Genomic DNA, 20,197 nt, shown 5'->3' with positions numbered 1-20,197 from the left:
GCTATTAATATAGCTTTTATGCTGGCGGGGGTCCGTATACAGTGCCTACGCACTGTATACGTGCTTTTTGCCACACTCAAATAGGTATATATTGCTGCCCAGGGCGCCCCCCCCCCCATCCCCCTGCGTCCTGCACCCTTGTTAAGCCGTTGGTGTGTGGGAGCAATGGCGCGCAGCGCGACCGCTGCTTTATACTGGCGGGGGTATCGTACACGGTGCCCGGGCACCGACTATGCATCTCTTGCCAGCGCTTTTGACCCTCAGTAACTTGCTGCCCAGGGCACTCCCCCCCTGAAAGGATATCAGCCTCTTCTTGTACCCCTCGATTTGATGGCCACTGACGTCAGTGAGAGCAATCCTTAAAATTACAGATTATACACGACACCATGTAATTAAGAATCACTCTGCGTTTATTGTTCATAACAATGGTATATAAGGCATCATTGTCTAGGGAGGGATTGGAATGTCCAGGGAGGGGTAGGCAAAAGTAAATACTTTATTGGTTTAACTTTACTGCATAGGAGGGATAAAACAGGCTACATGGGGGGGGATGTAGGATACAGCCTAGTACTTCATCTAGGGGTGGTGATTTCACACAGTTCCCAACAAACTATGGGTGGAGCTATATTCATTTTATGCAATGCAAGCTAAATCCAAGGCAAAAGAAAAAGAAACAATATTTACACAATGCACAATGACAGAGGAGATTTAACCCTTCAATCCCCTCTTAGAATCATGATTGTTATACGACATGATTCTTCTGTAGAGCCCCCTTTTTGTTTCTCCAATTTTTTAGATATTGAACATAATCATCGGGGCCTTTGCTATCAGAGGAGGTGATGGGGCTAGTGGTAACATCATAATACATCAAGACTGTGTCAATACCTTTAGATGTGAGTTTCTTTCCACAGGGAATCACACAATAAACTATGAGACCTATAAAGATTAAAGTTATTATTATGAATATACTTATTTGCACAAGAGCCTGTTTCCAATTTTCAATCCACCCAAAATATTGGCTCCATGGGTTATCAACACCTGAATTTTTCTTAAGTTCTATGGATAAGGTTTCTAATTTGTTTATGGCTAAAGTAACCTTACCATTAGGACCAGTGTTGTCAGGAATATATGTACAACAGCCTTCCACCTTACTAATGTAAACACATGTACCGCCTTTTTCTGCTAGAATCATGTCAAGAGCCATTCTATTTTGGAAGGTCATTTGGGAAGTGGCTTCTAGCTGTTCAGCTATACCTTTAAGAGCATCTTTGGTATCATTAACAAATCTTTGTTGGTTATAATATATATAATTAATCCAGGCTACGTTTTTATTTACAGTTACTATAGGGAACAATGATTCAAAACCCGCAGCCACTTCATCTCTAGCTTTGAACTCATTTGGAACACCTCTTGGGACCCCTATAGCATCAATGTATACGTGGGGGTCAAAGCTACCTCCTGGGAGTGCTCTTTTCTTTCGATTAGCAGGAGTATTAGAGGGAGGAGTGGGGTCATCGGTGATCATTAGGAGTGGCATTATGACTTTGGCCAGGGCACACTCACCATACCATGGTGTGTCTAATTTACTTCTAAGTTTCATATCCCCACATATGTAATAAATGTCGCCTAATGATCTAGTTTGGTTGACTAAAACAGTTGTTCTTTTATTTGCACAATACCCTGGTGGGAAGGTTTTTAAATTTCTCCCTGTGGTGGTGTTAGATGTATAACAGGTATAGTTTCCAGGATATATGGTTATGGTGCTTCCTGGGTTGGGATTTTTTGACAATATGGGATATTCCCTTTTCCACATTTCGCACTGACTGTCATTTGTTTTGGTGTCATTAAAAAGGCTGAAAAAACAATTTTCCTGTTCTAGGGGTATATTAAGGGGCACTGTACCTAGGTGGGGCCTAGATTTGCCACAGACATAACAGTTACTTTTATTATGTTTGCTAGCACTATACTTCATCCATTCTAACCAGAAATTGATGTCAGAGAAACCAGTTTCAATAGCTAGGGTGTCTTTAAAGGTGGGATTGTTAACGGCCATCATATCCTTGAAGGTGGTTATATGAGGTTTCAAGAGGTTGGGGCGTGGTTTAGGGGGCTTGAGCTGGGCATACTTTTCATTGTTAAACATATCCTGTAACAAGAATGGTGTAAGGGATGGGTTTAAAAAAAAGGATTCACCTAGGACATAGGTGCCTGCATCAGTAGACTGGGGATGTTTTATGCTTAATATGAATTTACTATCACATCTGTTTTGTCTATGAAGGGTAAGACGGGTAAGCAGGGACTCACCATATTTGTCTTTTCTTGAGAGAGCCTCTTTGGGCTGGTATCCATAACTATGGCCAGAATTCCATCCCACTGATCCCCAATACGCACATTTATTTCCCCAATATTTACTAGTAACACAAATATAGGCTTCAGTGGGGGTATTACGTGTACCATACTGATCACACTGCCAGGCATAATGTTTGTTAAGACAGGGAGCAATGGTACAGAAATCTATTTTATAGGCGGCAACCTCAGTATTGGAGGAGTTATACCAAAATGTGTAGGTGCCGGATTTTTGTGTAATGTCTACTTCAGCTGTAGCTTGGCAAGTGAGGACCATTAGGATTATCAACATAGTCCCCAGGATAGAGGTAGGGGACAGGTTCCTCATCCTCCTCTGTTCTTCTGTCTTCGCTAGGTGGGAGGTCAGGGCTGTCTGCCCCCGTTTGTACCTCGCTGGAATCACTTGCTTCCCTCTCTAGGTCTGGTCTAGGAACCTTTTTCACTCGGGATGCATGGATCCAGGTGGGGCTTTCCTCTGTCAGGACTGCTGTTCTGGTTACTGCTACGACCTCTGTCTCTGGACCGTAGGTAAAGTCTCCTGGGCTCTTGTTCCTGGGGAGCACCTTCACCACGACTCTGTCTCCGACTTTAAAGGGGTGTGTAGGTTCCTGTGGATTCAAAGGGTTTTTACAAACAACCTCATGTTCAATTTCATTCAGTTTTATTATCAGGGACCTGACATACTCTTCTCTGATGAGTTCTAGATCTCCTTCCTGTATTACTAGTGGTTTCTTAGCCCAAGGTGTAGGGAAGGGCCTACCCATTAATATTTCAAAGGGGGAGTAACCCAAAGTCTTTTGTGGTGTCATTCTAATTTCTGCCAAGATAATGGGAAGGACTTGCTTCCATTTGTGGAAGGTGCCTCCTGTGGCCTTCCTAAGCTTGTCTTTGAGGGTCCTATTCATGCGTTCTACGACCCCTGAACTCTGCGGGTGATACGGGATGTGGAATTTCCATTCCACCTGCAGGGTCTTTACCAGAGCCTGTGTAATTTTTGCTGTAAAGGCGGAGCCTTTATCACTATTGATTTGCAATGGGCACCCCCATCTGGGGATGATTTCCTGAGTTAGGATCCTAGCAACTGTCTTTGCATCCTCAGATTTAGTGGGGAATACCTCTGGCCATCGAGAGAACATGTCTACAATGACCAGGGCATATTCCTGTTTACCAGTACCTGGGATATGGGTGAAGTCAATTTGCAGGTGTGTAAAGGGTGTGGTGGGGTATTCAAGATGCTGATGTTTTGCCTTGTCAGGGTTGTTGGGGTTGTTTCGCAGGCAAGTGATGCATCTACTGACATACTGATCTACTAATGACTTGGCATCCGTGACATAGAAATCATTACGTAAGAGTAAGGTAGTTGTTGCCTTACTGTGGTGTCCTATGCCATGGTAGTGAGCAATAAACAAGGGTGCACTGGACTGGGGTATACAAGGTTTCCCCTCTTTGCAGATTAATCCTGTTTTAGGATTCTTCTGCAAAACTGGGTAAGTCCAGTCAGCTAGGTCGGCATTGGAGGCTGAGGCCTGTAACTGGGTGATCAGGTAATGGTTGTCGAGAGCTGGGGGGGTCATGATGGTCATGTGGGCCTGAGTGATGGGCTGTGAGGCTGCATGTTTGGCAGCAGAGTCAGCAAGGGCATTTCCAAGGGAGACTGCATCCTTCCCCCCGGTGTGTGCCCTGCAATGGAGGATTGCAATGTCAGAGGGTAAGGTTATGGCATGCAGAAGGTCAGAGATGAGTTGGGCATGTGATATGCCTTTTCCATCAGCTCCAAGGAAACCACGGCGTTGCCAAATGACCCCATGGTCATGCACGACGCCGTACCCGTATTTGGAGTCAGTGTAGATGGTGACTGGTTTATTCCGGTAAAGGTGACAAGCCCTTGTGAGAGCAATGAGCTCTGCAGCCTGTGCTGACTGGTAAGGAATGGGCTGTGCTTCCAGAATAATGTCAGGGAGAGTGACAATAGCATAACCCGCTTGGTACGTGGTGTCATTGGGTCTGCTACAGGAACCATCTACAAAAATGACATCCGCGTCGGGGACAGGGACAGGGGACATGTCCAGTCTGGGGGATGTTTCTGACTCAATGGAGGCTGAGCAGTCATGGGGTTCAGGAGGGTGGTCTTCAGGACCTTTGAGCCCCAGGAGAGCGTTGAGAATGGGTGCAGGACCTGAAGAGTTGGTGGCATACTTAATGGTGAGGGAGGGGTTGTTCAAAAGGAGAACCTCATATCCACTAAGGCGCTGAGCTGACATGTGTTGTGTGTGTAACCCTTTTAAAATGGTTAGAACATCATGAGTGGTGTGAAGTATTGTTGTGTGGCCTAGGGTGAGTGTGGTGGCCATTTCAGTTACCATTGCACAGGCTGCAAGTGCCCTGAGGCAAGCAGGCATACCTTGCACAGTGACAGGCATTACTTTGGAAAAAAATGCCACTGGGCGCAACTTTCCTCCATGAAACTGTGTGAGCACCCCCGCCATGGTTTTACAATTGTCCCTTGCAAACAAATGAAAAGGTAGTACATAGTTGGGGAGGCCAAGTGCCGGACTTTTCATTAACATACACTTTAAGCTTTCATATGCAGTTAACATTTCTTGTGACCATTGTACAATATTAGGTTTGTCTTTCAGTGTGGCTTGTCTCAAAATGTTATCATAATAGGAACAATCAGATATCCACTGTCTGCAGTAATTTACCATACCCAGAAAAGACAGCAGTTCTCTCTGGGTAGTTGGGGTGACCAGGCCCAATACAGACTGAATGCGCTGTGGACTGACTTTCCTTTCCCCCTGAGTGAGCACAAAACCTAAGTAATCCACATGCTTCTTACACCATTGCATTTTTGTTTTGGACACCTTGTGTCCACATTCACAGAGCCAGTTTAACAGTGATATACCATCCTCCCGGCAGGCCTCCTCAGTTTGACTACAGAGCAGCAGATCATCTGCATACTGTAGCAGGACTGAACCATGGTGAGGTTGCCAGGGCCCCAATGTGGCCTGGAGTACAATGCTATAGACAACGGGTGCGTCAATATAGCCCTGGGGTAAACGACACCAGGTGAGTTGCTTGCCCTCAAAAGAAAATGCAAAAAGTAACTGTGTCTGTGCATCCACTGGAATGCTAAAAAATGCATTTTTTAAATCAATCACAGAAAAAATTGCAGCATCTGCAGGGATAGCTGAAATGAGTGAGTTAATGTCAGGTACAATGGGTGCTATGGGCACAATGAGTTGGTTAATTGCCCTGAGGTCTTGTACAAACCTTACACTACCATCTGACTTAGCAACAGGGTTGACTGGTGTGCAGTAAGGTGAGATTATGTGTCTGAGAATGCCTTGTTGGAGAAACTGTTGTATCATTGGTCTAAGACCTTCAACCTTCTCTTGTGACAAGGGGTATTGCTTTTGATAGACAGGTTGTGTGTCAGGTTTCAGGGTTGCTCTATATGGTGTGCAAGGAATGAGGCCAGTGTCATAGGGACCCTCCGACCATAGAGCAGGGTTTACTTTGTCAAAATCAGGTGTAATGTCTGTTGCTTCCCACACCGGTAGGTGTGGGGACTCGACCTCCAGGCCACTGCTAGTGGGTGAAGGGAGAATGGAGATTTCGAGTTTGCTAAGAAGATCCCTTCCCAGAAGATTAATTGGACATTCAGGTATTACAGTGAAATTGTGTTTACCCATATACGTGCCTCCCGTGGTTCTGACACTAAGGGCATCTGTCAGGTTAGCATCTGTGGGTATCCCATTGATTCCCATTGAAGGAGCAGTCTTTTCCAAATGACCATCGTACAGGTCGACACACAAAACACTAGTAGTTGCCCCGCTATCTACCAGGAAAGGGATTGCTCTCTTTCCTATAATCAAGGTTAGTAGCGGTGGGTCCTTCCAGTGTCTGGTGAGTTGGGCAAAGGCTGGGATACCCTCCTCCGGGCCCCGTCAGTGGGAGGGATCCTGCCAGTCAACCCGGAATCGGACATGATCCTGAAAGGGGTTGTTGTGTGACTGTCGGGGATGATCCCGGGAGGGAGCCGGAGCTTGGGGCTGTCGGTGGTTTTGTGGGGGACAAGGGCAATCCCTTGCCCAGTGATCGTCCCTTCCACAGTTGAAGCAGGAGGTTTGTTTCCTGCTGGCAGAGTCAGGGGGGTGGGGTGGCCTGGCTTGTGGGTTTTGATATCGGGCTGGATTGCGGGGTGGGCCAGTAAAGTGCTGCTGGCGTCTATCTCCCCGGTTTCTGTGATTTTGGTAATTATGAGTTGGGGCATTCTGCAAGGGTTTTTTAACATCAAAGCATCCTGCAGCTTCCTTTTCATATAAGTGCTTTTCAAATTCCTTAATATTATCAGAGGTCCAGGAAGAAACACCTTGCTTAACAGGGACCATAACAGATGGCAACAAGTTATTTACAAAGGTAGAAATTAGTAAATGGTCTGTATCTACAAGAGTAAGACCTGCATCTTCAGACCAACACTTTTTAAACCTCTTCCAAAACTCAGTGACAGTTTCAGTGGGCTTTTGTTTACATGCTACGGCAATAGGAAGAGAAGCCCGGGTTTTAAAAATCCCTTTCATATGGGTCTCAATTTCCGTCCACATCGCCTTTACACCGTCCTCAGTATTGAGAGGGTAGCGAACGGCATCGTTAAAGGTGGTAGGAGTGTTTATGGTGGGAATCTTTTTCCAATCCCACCCGTTGTAATGGTCTATAACCCCATCTATGATCAGCTTCATATCTTCTTGAGTATAGCTGCGTCCTGTGCAAGCCTTTTTCAAGTAAGCTATGCAGCCGTCAGGTGCAACAGTGGGTTTGGGACAGTTCTTAACAATTCTGTCTAAATCCTCTATTTCAATGGGTTTCTTTAACAACTGATCCCCTACTGTCATGAAGGGCAGGTGCTGGGTGGCGACACTGCTGGCATCAGCACTGTTTTCAAGGAAACCAGTGCCGGATCGCGTTATGGAGGGGGTAAGAGGGTGGTGAATGATAACAGTTGAGTCAGCGTTACGGCGGGAGGTGATTTGTTTGTTAGGAGTAGGGGCACTAGGGGCGGGGGTGGTTACGTCTATGTGGAGGGTACTGTCAGGGGGGGCTATTCCTCCTGAGCCTCCTTCTCCTTCCCCTTCCCCTCCTCCCCCTCCCCTTTGCATCGGCATTCGTGACAAAGCAACTGAGCCTCCTTCTCCTTCCCCTTCCCCTCCTCCCCCTCCCCTTTGCATCGGAATTCGTGACAAAGCAACTGCAGCTAACAGATCTGTGTCTTTTAAGGAGGGGTATAGGGGACTGTAGGGCGGAGGAGAAGAGTTTTTTAGAAACTTGTTGCTTCTAAATTCCTCAGCTTTGTGTAGTCGGGAAGTTACAGATTTTATTCTACGCTGTTTCTGCTTGATATTTTTGTCATACCAATGAGGTGCTATCGTGAGCCATTGCTCTCCTCCAGCGCGCATATATGTCATGTCCCATTGTGGGTCATGATCATACCACGGCCAGGCTTCCTTGTCTCCCAGACAAAGCCCTTTGATCATGTCCATATAAAATGGATAATTAATACCGTCACGGGGGAATGGACTGGGGCTGCCAACTTTCTCTGTCCACCCCGCTAAGTTATCTACCCAAGGGTTAACTAAATAATAATCTGTGGTGGAGTTACGGGCAACATATTCCTTACATGTTTCTCCTGGTAAAGGTGGAGGATAAATGACTGTCTTACTCTGACCCCCTCCCATAGTAAAGAATACAATCTACACCAGCTTTCTACGCAATTTCTACAACAACTTATAACAACTGTCTATGCAATATCACAACAAAAAATGCAGTTTAAAAAAAAACCTTCTATACAATTTCACAACAAAAAGACTTTCTATGCATGCATTAGCTAACACCAGTTAATTAGTCATTGACAATATCACAATATTATCTGTATAATGAGAACATGAAATCTTTTGACGGGTACGCTTACCTTCGTACAAGATGTCAGAAAAAATACAGCGTTTTAAACAGGAAGCAAGAAAAGAGTTTTGAGTAAAGATATCTGGCAGACGAAAACTTACCAGCCGTCTGAACCAAATATAAGAACTTATCACACTACAAACATACAAGAATATATAGGCGATCAAATCGGGGTATTTTCTACGTTACGTATAGACCCCAGGTCTATTTTTTTAAGTATCCCAGATACTAACGTCTTTGGAGAATTGCGCTTTTCTCAGACGTATCTTTAAGTCCCAGACATTAAAGATTATATGGTATCCCTGATACCTGTTTTATGGCTTTACATAAAACTACGTAATATTAAGTCCCGGACTTAAATATTACCTTGTCACGTGTTCCCGGAACACGGAGCGAGTTCAAATTCAGTGTTTGAACGCAATCCCTTACGGAAAAGACAGACAATGAATTCTCTATCTTACCGATTCGGGGGCGATCAACTGAATCCAGGACTGAGCCCCCACTTGAAAGGATATCAGCCTCTTCTTGTACCCCTCGATTTGATGGCCACTGACGTCAGTGAGAGCAATCCTTAAAATTACAGATTATACACGACACCATGTAATTAAGAATCACTCTGCGTTTATTGTTCATAACAATGGTATATAAGGCATCATTGTCTAGGGAGGGATTGGAATGTCCAGGGAGGGGTAGGCAAAAGTAAATACTTTATTGGTTTAACTTTACTGCATAGGAGGGATAAAACAGGCTACATGGGGGGGGATGTAGGATACAGCCTAGTACTTCATCTAGGGGTGGTGATTTCACACAGTTCCCAACAAACTATGGGTGGAGCTATATTCATTTTATGCAATGCAAGCTAAATCCAAGGCAAAAGAAAAAGAAACAATATTTACACAATGCACAATGACAGAGGAGATTTAACCCTTCACCCCCCAGCGCCCTGCACCCTGTGAGTGCCGTTGGTGTGTGGGAGCATGGAGTGCAGTGCGACCGCTGCGCTGTACCTCTGTTACTGAAGTCTTCTGTTCTTCTATATACTCACCCGGCTTCTTTCTTCTGGCTGCTGTGAGGGGGTTGACGGCGCGGCTCCGGGAACAAGCAGCTAGGCGCACCAAGTGATCAAACCCTCTGGAGCTAATGGTGTCCAGTAGCCTAAGAAGCAGAGCCTTTAACTCACAGAAGTAGGTCTGACTTCTCTCCCCTCACTCCCATGATGCAGCCAGCCAGCAGGTTTCTCTGAAAATAATAAAACCTAACAATAAAGTCTTTTAGAGAAAATCTGTAGAGCTCCCCTAGTGTGTGTCCAATCACTCCTGGGCACAGAATCTAATTGAGGTCTGGAGGAGGGGCAAGAGGGAGGAGCCAGTTCACACCCATTCAAAATCTTATAGTGTGTCCATGTCTACTGCGGATCCCGTCTATACCCCATGGTCCTTACGGAGTCCCCAGCATCCTCTAGGACGTAGGAGAAATACAAATAAGATATAAGAAATATCTTTTTGTATTATTCTAATAATTTTTATAGTCAAAACTCTGAAGTAGAAAGTCTGTGACAGGTAATATCCCTTTCACACCGCCAATGCCGGATCCCACCCGGGAATTGGAAAACGGGTCCTTCCCGGGTGGGATCTGGCATTGGCAGCTGCTGCAGGCTTCCCCAACCCGGCAATATGCCGGGCGGGTTGCCATAGCAGCAGGGGGCAGAGCCGGCGGCGGGGGCAGAGGTGGAGGGGGCGCTGGGAGATGGGATCATCTCAGCACCGCCTCTCCTTGTTGCAGTAAACGGGTCCCGGGTCGCATCGACCCGGGAGCCTGTTTACACAGCCACTGACCCGGTATCCAAACCGGGTATAACACTGCTTTATTCCCGGGTTGAATTGCCGGGTCAGGCGACCCACGATTTCGGCTATGCCCCTTTCACACCGCACGCTGACCCGTGTCGACCCGGCAATATGCCGGGTCAATACCGGGTTATTTGTGCGGTGTGAAAGGGGTATAAGACAGTGCCTCCCCTGCCTACCTTTTCCGCACATCTCTAATCAAATCTCACCAAATTTCCAGTAGTATATACTGCTGCACCTGTGTATAATGCCCACATGAACCCTAGAGCTCATATATTGTGTAAATCTGGCTCTGGTACTAGATAGTGACACCTGAGCAATTTACCTCACCGCACGTCCACCTGCAGGTGGCAGATTTTACAGGGCGTACTGCAACCCCTAGTTAAATCCGTCTACTTGCCTGGGACAAAATGTCAGAGCTTCTCATTCCCCATCCACTACAAAGAGCCAAATTTGGAGCAGGAGGAGGGGAGCAGCAGATCCTACAAATCCCTTGCCAGGTAAATTTTGTGAAATGTAGCCCACAGGCTACAATGACTAAACCTCATATAGTCTGAGGATTGTCCGTAACATAAACCATAACATCTTATCACTTAACTATAATAAATAACGACACGGAGACTTGAATTTGGCAGAAAATGTTAGCTATTTATTTAAGTGAACCATTAACTGATGAATAAGTAATCTAAAGTATGGTGGCCAGAAAGAACGGCTAAAACGAACCTATCCCATGAACAAAAAACCTATGTTATAAAAAACTGACGTAAACCTTCCAACAAACAGTAGGTATCCGCTCAACCTCCATCTTGACTACCCACCCGTGAAGGTGATGAGGCTGCCCCCGTGAAGGTGGTCCAGCAGATGTAATACCAGTCAACGAAGGAGAGCGCACCTAAAAATCAACGACCAAACGACCTCCAATCAACTCCTTTAATACAACAAAAGTTAACTTGCCGTTCTTTCCTGCCACAACCAAACCGTGACAACCCATATCACGGAAATAGCCAACGCACACAGCAGAAGAAACAAACACCACCAGTAGGGAGGGAGGGTGGGACGATTACAGCAGAAGAGGCTGACCAAGCCCCTTTATCAGGCTTAAAAACCCTTTCCACCTACCCCCAACATTCATTCCTATTGGCTAACAATAAACTCCCATAATGCCTTACCGTCCTGCCCCCTAGACTAGCTGAGGTTTAACCCTTTCCTCTCCTATTCTGTCAATTCGTTCTCCTAAACCTCATATAGTCTGAGGATTGTCCGTAACATAAACCATAACATCTTAACACTTAACTATAATAAATAAAGACACGGAAACTTGAATTTGGCAGAAAATGTTAGCTATTTATTTAAGTGAACCATTAACTGATGAATAATTAAACTAAAGTATGGTGGCCAGAGAGAACGGCTAAAATGAACCTATCCCATGAACAAAAAACCTATCTTATAAAAAACTGACGTAAACCTTCCAACAAACAGTAGGTATCCGCTCAACCCCCATCTTGACTACCCACCCGTGAAGGTGATGAGGCTGACCCGTGAAGGCGGTCCAGCAGATGTAATTCCAGTCAACGAAGGAGAGCGCACCTAAAAATCAACCACCAAACGACCTCCAATCAACTCCTTTAATACAACAAAAGTTAACTTGCCGTTCTTTCCCGCCAACAGCGAAGTTCTGCTCAACAGCAACTCCGCACCGCCACCATACCCCTATCCCAAAGAACCAACCACAGAAAACAGATCCTCAAGGAAAATAGAAAGTCCCTGCCTAGTCAAATGAACCCCATCCGGTCTAAACAAGTAGAAGAACCGAAACTTGATCCGCTGGTGCCACACCACAGCACCACCAAGAGCCACCACAAACTTAGCAACTGCGGAATTGACCTTCCGCCGAGAGGCATCGATCGCCCTGCAGTCCGCAACTCCACGCCAACACAACCGCGGCACAATACAGGGCCAGATAAGTCTACAGCCCGGCCAAGCACCCGCAATCACCTGTAAGTCATGAACAATTGCCAATCTAAGATTCACTGCCTTCCTCTTACCCAGGTCGTTGCCACCTAAATGAATCACCAACAATTTGGGCAGCCCAAAACGCTTAACCTGCTCCAAAAGGGTAACCTTCAGATCCTGCCACAACATCCCCCTAACTCCTATCCACCTCACGTCATCCGACCCAACAAAGCCAGGAGCCCATTCCGAAGCCACCAACTCGGCTGCCCAAAAAACATAGGAGTGACCAATCACCCAAACACTAAACTCATCCTCCCGCCAACCTAAAAAGGAAAACAAAACAGAGAATCGTGAATATACAAAGTGAAACAAAAACCCAGACCAGAACAGGAACCAACTACTAGAACGAGAATCTGCCAAAAAGAAAAATTGAATAGAGGACGTTGAATTTCCTCTCGAACAAGCTTCAGGCCAATCGAAGCTACAAAAAGAAACGTAAGGAAAAATCAAAATAATAAAAGGGGGAAATGGGAGGGGTGTTAGGGAATGGAGGGGGGGGGCGTTTGGGGTCACACAGAATAACTCAGCTGGAGGTGAAACGTAAAAACCTGCTGAGGAACTTGTAATTAGATGTCAATTAGCCGAATTGAATGAATTAAGCCAAATCAGTTCGTCAGTTCAGGCAAAAAATCGCAAAGCACTCCAGACCCCCACTGCCAGCAGTGGCGAGTAGCTAGCCATCCGAGTAGGGAGGACAGGGGAGACAAACAATACAGAACGAACAAACTGAACTGAAACATATAAAACAGTACACGAACAACATGTTCGTAAAAACAACAACTCGCTTACGCAACAACGGGCCGAATGTAACGCTTATAAGCCGCCGACTTCAAGCGGCCCAAAGCCTTAATTTCGCCCATGGCGCGCCCTGCAGATGCTGCGGAAGTGGCGGCCCCAATTCTAAATGAATGCGAACCAAAGTCCCGAGGGGAGAGGCCCAAACTGGACAGGCAGCGCCGCATCACCCAAGTAAATTGGTATTTCGTCAATGGCGACCCATCGTAATGCAGAAGCCAAGACCCTTCTGACAAGGGCCTGACCTCCGCGTACCAACTAGCCAATGTTACCGGACAACAGTCCCCATTACCTGATGGTGCCAAAGTGATACAATGACCTCTACCCATCAGTTTTGGAGCGGCACAGCCTGCACAGTACGGACCCCACACCCACGACAACATCCGCGCGCAGCATAATGGCCTCCGACTTCTTAGAAGCCGCAACTAACTCAGAAACTCTAAATGCGCCATAGAAAGCCATGGAAAAAGCCAACTGAAACAGAAGCATTTCAAAACGGAAGTCCACCACCCCCGCCCCCAAGAGGGAAGAAAGCAGGGACGCATCAATAGGGCGCCGACTATCAGGAGGCACCGGTGCCGAGTGCGCCCAACCTTTAAGCGCCTTCGTCAGCAGGAAACTCTTCATAAAATCTGGCATACCCTTCAACTTTGAATAAAAGGAAATCCCAGCGAGGTATCGAGACACCACGGCCCTCGATCGTCCCGTTACGAAGAGTTGCCAAACGAAGTCCAGAAACAATCTCTGACCCCTCTTACCTCTAGGCCCTTGGTCACGGGAAAAGTCTTCCCATTCCTTCCAGGCCTGACGGTATCCTGTGAGAGTGGACGGAGCCAAAGATAGCTCTGCTAGCCTTTCCAATCCGCCATGATGACCTGCCAAACATAAGAAGGGCAGGGCAAACCCGCTGAATCAGCCTCCGGGGCCAACAAACGGAACCTATCCCACTGCCCCCTGGACAATGCATCGGCGATCCCGTTATCCACCCCGGGAACATGCTGAGCCCGAAACAGAATACTGCAGCGCATACAAGGCAGCACGAGCCGCGACAACACCTGGAGGACCCGGAGGGCCTTAGCCCTTTGGTTGTTAACCGCGTGCACGACCCCTAAGTTATCGCAGTGAAAAAGAATACTGCGATCGCGAAGGCGCTCCCCCCAAACCTCCAAGGCCACCATGATGGGAAAAAGCTCCAGCAACAACAGGTCGCCGGTCAGCCCCTCCCGCGACCAAGACTCGAGCCATGAAGCCGCCCACCAAGCTCCGTCAAGATAACAACCGAACCCCGACGAGCCCGCCGCGTCCGTAAACAACTGCAGGTCGAAATTGTCAACAAGCGGGGCCATCCAGATCAGCACACCATTGAAATCCGCCAGGAACGAAACCCACACAGAGAGGTCTTGCCTAATCTCAGCCGAGAAACGGACAAAATGGTGTGGTCTGGACACCCCAGCCGTTGACCGTTCCAACTTCCGACAAAGAACCCTGCTCATGGGAATCACCCGACAGGCAAGGTTCAACAGTCCTAGGAGGGATTGAGCCTCCCGCAACGTCACCTTACACCGCTCTAAGCACCGCGCTATGGACTCCTGAAGCTTCACAACCTTGTCCCGAGGCAGCCGGCAACTCCCTGCGACCGTATCGATCTCGATACCCAAAAAGGACAAACAGGAGAGAGGCCCCTCCGTCTTGTCCACGGCCACAGGGATGCCAAAATGCCCCAACAAGGCACGCAGCGGCAACAACAGGAAACCACAGCGAGGAGAATGCGCGGGCCCCATACACAAAAAGTCGTCAAGGTAATGCGCGATCCCGCCACCTCCGCAAGAAAACTCCACACACCAATGTAAAAAGGTGCTGAACTTTTCGAAAAAAGGCACACGAAACGGAACACCCCATAGGCAGACACTTGCCTACAAAGTATTCCTCCCCGACGCGGAAACCCATGAATCGAAACGACTCCGGGTGCAAAGGGAGCAAGCGAAAGGCCGATTAAACATCCAGCTTAGCCATGAGGGCCCCGGAGCCGCAGCCCCGCACCATGCCCAGAGCATCATCGAAAGACTGATACACCACCGAACAACACTCCAGTGGAATTGCATCGTTAACCGAGGACCCAGATGGATAAGACAAATGCTGAATGAGCCGGAATTTTCCCGGGGCCTTTTTGGGCACGACCCCGACCGGGGAAATAATGAAATCCTCGACAGGCGGCAGCGCAAAGGGGCCCGCCATTCTCCCCAGGCGAACTTCCTGCTCGACCTTTTCCCGAAGCACGTCGGGAAAATCCCGAGCAGACTGCAGGTTCCTGGCGGCCCGAACTAAAACCTCCCCCTCCACCGGCAAAAGAAAACACGACGCAAAACCATACTGTAGGAATTTTGCGTCGTCTCTGTTTGGGTACCACCCCAACCATTTGAGCATGGCCCCCAAACGAACCGGGGTCGGCGCCCTAACTAGCGGCAAACCCCCCCAGTTTTTCCAGCCGCGCCCCCGGCCACCTTAGCTCCCAGTCGCCCTGCGCGGAAGCAATTGGAAGCCGGGTGGGATCCATTACATCGTAAGCAAAGGTGTCGAAAACGACACCGTTGACCGAGGGGGCACGCGGAATTGTTGAACGTGAAACACTTCCCCTTCGCCGGTGCCTGTTGCGGAGAACGGGACGCGTTCCAAGGGCGGCGCGGCGGAGCCTCAACTGCGGGCCGAGACTGACTCGCCACCACGGTCTGCGCCACCGACGCCCCTTTAGCCACCAATTTCATATCCTGCGCTCGTGTGACCCGAAGCCATACCTCCACATCTTTGCATCCGAAGTCAATGATGTGCAGGCAATCGTGCTTCTGACGGAACTGCTTATCATAATGCAGCCACAAATCGTCTTTAGACTGACGTTGCATGTCATGCACGAGGTGAATATACCTGATGACGTTGATGTGTTCATTAGGGCGATCCTCCAAGTAGCACGCCGCGAAGACGCAGAAACCCGCCAACCAATTGTCATACGAGCGAAAGGCCTCCGCCCCAATACCGCCTTTCACAAGGGCTTCCTTACCTTCCCTCTTGGTGTCCTCTGTCAACGTGAAAAGGTCGACGTATTCCCCCCGTCTAATCTTCTTCCTGCAACTCTCACGCAACCCTCACAACACTGCCGTGTACTCGCAGTGAACTACACCTGGCAAATTACGCCGCCTCCTTTCCCTACGGGAACTACTACTACTCTTCCTAGACCGCTTATCCCGGTGCCGTGCCTCACGCCGTGCGTACTTGTAAGCCCTCTTCTTAGCCTTCGTGGTGCTACTAGCTGCCGACTGCAACGAAGAAGAAGAGGAAGAAGATCTACTGGACCTACTGCCGGACGAGCAAGAATAAGACCCACGTGATACAGCAACTGTATCGGAGTCCCACTCACCGGTCGGCCCGCTTCCTGAAGGTGAAACGTCCGCCACGACTGGCTCCTCTTCCCGATCGTCACCCACAACCGAATCTGAAAAGGAAGGGAAAGCAGCCACGGGTGCCGAAGCCCCCCCAACGGGGATGAAAGCAGGCGCCCCTGCGGGCGACAGGGCAGCGCCACCCAGCAGCGTAGCGGCGGAGCCCACAGCGCGACACGCTTGGAGAAACTGCGCCATAGTGGGGCCAGAAACACCAGGGAGAACTGCCGCGTCGACCGAAGCGGGAGCCACGGAAACGTCACCCGAGGACAACGCCGACAAAAACGGCGCAAATGCCGCCGTCATTGCCGACATTGCCGCTGCAACGGCAGAGGGTTCCGGAGCCACAGCCGCAGCCCCAACAGACCCCCCGCTCCCCAGGCCTGCAGCAGGGACGGCCCTCGCGCTGCCGCCACGCCGACCCAGGCGGCCCCGACTGGGCCCAGCGCCAGACGGCCTCCGTGTGCTCGCACTCCTGTGTGAGGCACCAGCCGCCCCAACACTGCCCCGGGCCCCCACTGCCCCCGCCCACCGGGAGAACCGGATGGCCACCGCTCCCAGACCGCTCCACTCCCCCCTGGCCCCCCACAGTGACCGCAGCAGAATCTGGGGAGGCCCCCACTGGAGCGGGGAGAGCCCCCAGGAGGCACCAGTGCCAAACGCGTACGCGGGCATGCACGCGCCCGTAAACCAGCAGCCGCCTGGCAGGGGCGGCCAGTGGACGAGCCACTGGCTGCAGCTCTGAACAAAGCCCCCTCATCCAATGGGGATCCGTGAACGACTCTCAGCGGTGGAGGGCCCGGGGACCGCGCACGTCCCCGGTGTCGCCGCAGTCGGAGAGGGATTACCGCCAGCGGGCACCCCCGCTGGCTCCTCCTTCCGACTGCCCGATCGTGTCCTCTGGCGCCCCGTCCCACACTACCAGCCGCTGCGCCGGGAGAATCCCCCGGCGCCCGCGGCACAGCCAGCGCGGGAGCGGACGCACGCGCAGCCGCGCGCGCCCGTGGATGGGCACCCGCAGCAGCGTCCCTAGACTGAGCCTCGGCCGTGAGCGCATCGCTCCGGCCCGGGGCCCGAGAGGAAGAGGGGGCAGGAGGAGAATACCTTGCAGGGGCACCAAGGGAGCGGCGGGGACGGGACATGGCGGCCAGAACGCGCTTAACCAGGAGGTAATGGGCACAGAGAGGGGATGCAATGTGGCACAAATATAAAGTGCACCCAGGCCAGGCAGTGTGATTAACCCAGGAATAAGGGCTATCAGCACAAAACACAGGAGCAAAAAAAAAAAAAAAGAGGGCGTGAAGAGCACTCACCCCTACCACGATTACAGCAGAAGAGGCTAACCCAGCCCCTTTACCAGGTTTAAAAACCCTTTCCACCTACCCCCCAACATTCATTCCTATTGGCTAACAATAAACTCCCATAATGCCTTACCGTCCTGCCCCCCAGACTAGCTGAGGTTTAACCCACTCCTCTCCTATTCTGTCAATTCGTTCTCCTATTGCTATCTAAAGCAGTGCCGTAACTAGACATTATTGCGCTGTGTGCAAGAAGCAGCATCGGCTAGTGCGCACTGTAGGCGTGCGACAAAAATATAGGGGCATAAGAGTGAGAGCTTGGGGCTGAGGGCAATCGACGGCAGATGCTCTGCTGCAGACAAAGCGCACATGGGAACGGGAGGAGCGGCCGTCAGCGGACCACATAAGGGAATAGGCGGCTAGTCGGGGTGTCTATAGATGGTGCACCCACAGGGCAAATGTGCATACCTAGTTACGGCCCTGGTCATTCCGGAGAGCAGTGAGTAAGGTTGAGTGTAGGGAACAGTGAGGGTGAGCTTATCAAGCAGTGAGGGTGGATGTAGGGAGCAGTGAGGGTGGGTGAGTGCAGGGAGCAGTGAGTGACTGAAGCAGAGAGAGTGGGTATAGGGAGCAGTGAGTGACGGAAGCAGAGAGAGTGGGTATAGCAAGCATTGAGTGACGGAAGCAGAGAGAGTGGATATAGGGAGCAGGGAGGAAGGGTGTAGGGAGCAGTGAGGAAGGGTGTAGGGAGCACTGAGTGACAGAAGCAGAGAGAGAGTGGGTATAGGGAGCAGTGAGGAAGGGTGTATGGAGCAGAGAGAGTGAGTATAGGGAGCACTGAGTGACGGAAGCAGAGAGAGTGGGTATAGCGAGCAGTGAGTGACGGAAGCAGAGAGAGTGGGTATAGGGAGCAGTGACGGTGAGTGTAGGGAGCAGTGAGGGTGAGTGTATGGAGCTGTGAGTGAGGGAAGTAGAGAGAGTGAGTGTAGGGAGCAGTGAGGGTGAGTGTAGGGAGCAGTAAGGGTGAGTGTAGGGAGCAGTGAGGGTGAGTGTAGGGAGCAGTGACGGTGAGTGTAGGAAGCAGCGAGGGGAGCAGAGAGAGTGGGTGTAGGGATCAGTGATGGTGGGTGTTGCGAGCAGTGATGGTGAGTATAGGAAGTAGCGAGGGTGGGTGTAGGGAGCAGGAGGGTGAGTGTAGGAAGCAGTGAGGTTGAGTGTATGAAGCAGTGAGGGTGGGTGTAGGAAGCAGTGAGGGTGAGTGTAGGGAGCAGTGAGGGTGAGTGTAGGGAGCAGAGAGAGTGGGTGTAGGGAGCAGTGAGAGTGAGTGTAGGGAGCAGAGAGAGTGGGTGTAGGGAGCAGTGATTGTGAGTGTAGGAAGCAGTGAGGGGAGCAGAGAGAGTGGGTGTAGATAGCATGTAGGGAACAGTGAGACATCAGGGTGGAACCGCTGCCAGTTGTAACCTCTCCCTGCCTCTGTAACTCACCCCACACCGCTTCGGTCCGCTCCTGCTCTGTAGGTCTTCCTCCGACAGTGGTGCACGCAGTGGGGGGTTCCGAGTACCCGGAATTCCCCCTGTAGACCCGATTTTTTTATTTGAGAGACGGAGACAGCTGTGTCTCCATCTCAGCAAAAGCCGCGTCCGTGATCGCGGTGCAGCTAACAGAGAGTTCCTTAGCTCGGCTCCGGCTCCTAAAGTCATGTGCACAATAGGAAGCCGAGGGGGGGAGAGAGCTCCGGTGCCTGAGAGGAAATCTGATAGCTAAGCTGACCGCTTCGGTCCGCTCCTGCGCTGTAGAACTTCCTCCGGCTCCTAAAGTTATGTGTAAGCCGCTGCCCAGGGCTCTGGAGCTCTGAATGTTACAATAGGAAGCGGATGGGGGGGGGGGGGGGGGACAGCTCCGGTGCCTGACAGGAAATCTGACAGGCAGGCAGCTGACAGGCGAGCTGCGGGCAAGAGGGTGGGCAGCGGCAGACGGATTCAAGCGAGCGCGGGTGGGGGCCGCCACAGCTGCTTTGCGCTGGATGCGGGCGACTGCGGCAGGGGAAGGGGGTTAGAGAGAGTGTGCCAGTTGCGCCTACAGTGCCTATGCGCTGTGGGCAGCACACACTCGGCACATATGTAGTTACGTCCCTGATCTAAAGATGGTGTCAGCTACTGAGGCCATATAACTCCTGAAAACATTGGTGAATTGCTGCAAATACTTCTATATCCTTTACTATTATCATCATTTACTTGTATGGCACAACAAAGGGTTTGCACTACCTTACAAAGTTAATGAACAAAGAAAAAAAATAAGATTTTACTCACCGGTAAATCTATTTCTCGTAGTCCATAGTGGATGCTGGGAACTCCGTAAGGACCATGGGGAATAGACGGGCTCCGCAGGAGACTGGGCACTCTATAAGAAAGATTTGATACTATCTGGTGTGCACTGGCTCCTCCCTCTATGCCCCTCCTCCAGACCTCAGTTAGGATACTGTGCCCGGAAGAGCTGACACAATAAGGAAGGATTT

General features: G+C 50.0%; 1 protein-coding gene across 1 annotated transcript in view; it reads right to left on the bottom strand.

Annotated features, from left to right (window-relative positions):
* Window positions 1–417: 417 nt before the first annotated feature.
* LOC135054941 (uncharacterized) overlaps window positions 418–20,197 on the bottom strand; it is an 87,214-nt gene continuing 67,434 nt past the window's right edge. The window contains exon 5 of the mRNA XM_063958433.1: window positions 418–2,954. Coding sequence (XP_063814503.1) covers window positions 2,595–2,954 — 360 coding nt within the window. The 3' untranslated portion in view covers window positions 418–2,594. The remainder of the gene's footprint in view (window positions 2,955–20,197) is intronic.

The sequence above is a fragment of the Pseudophryne corroboree genome, chromosome 3 (assembly GCF_028390025.1).
Source record: "Pseudophryne corroboree isolate aPseCor3 chromosome 3, aPseCor3.hap2, whole genome shotgun sequence".
NCBI lineage: Eukaryota > Metazoa > Chordata > Amphibia > Anura > Myobatrachidae > Pseudophryne > Pseudophryne corroboree.
This window is presented reverse-complemented; position numbering and strand designations above follow the sequence as displayed.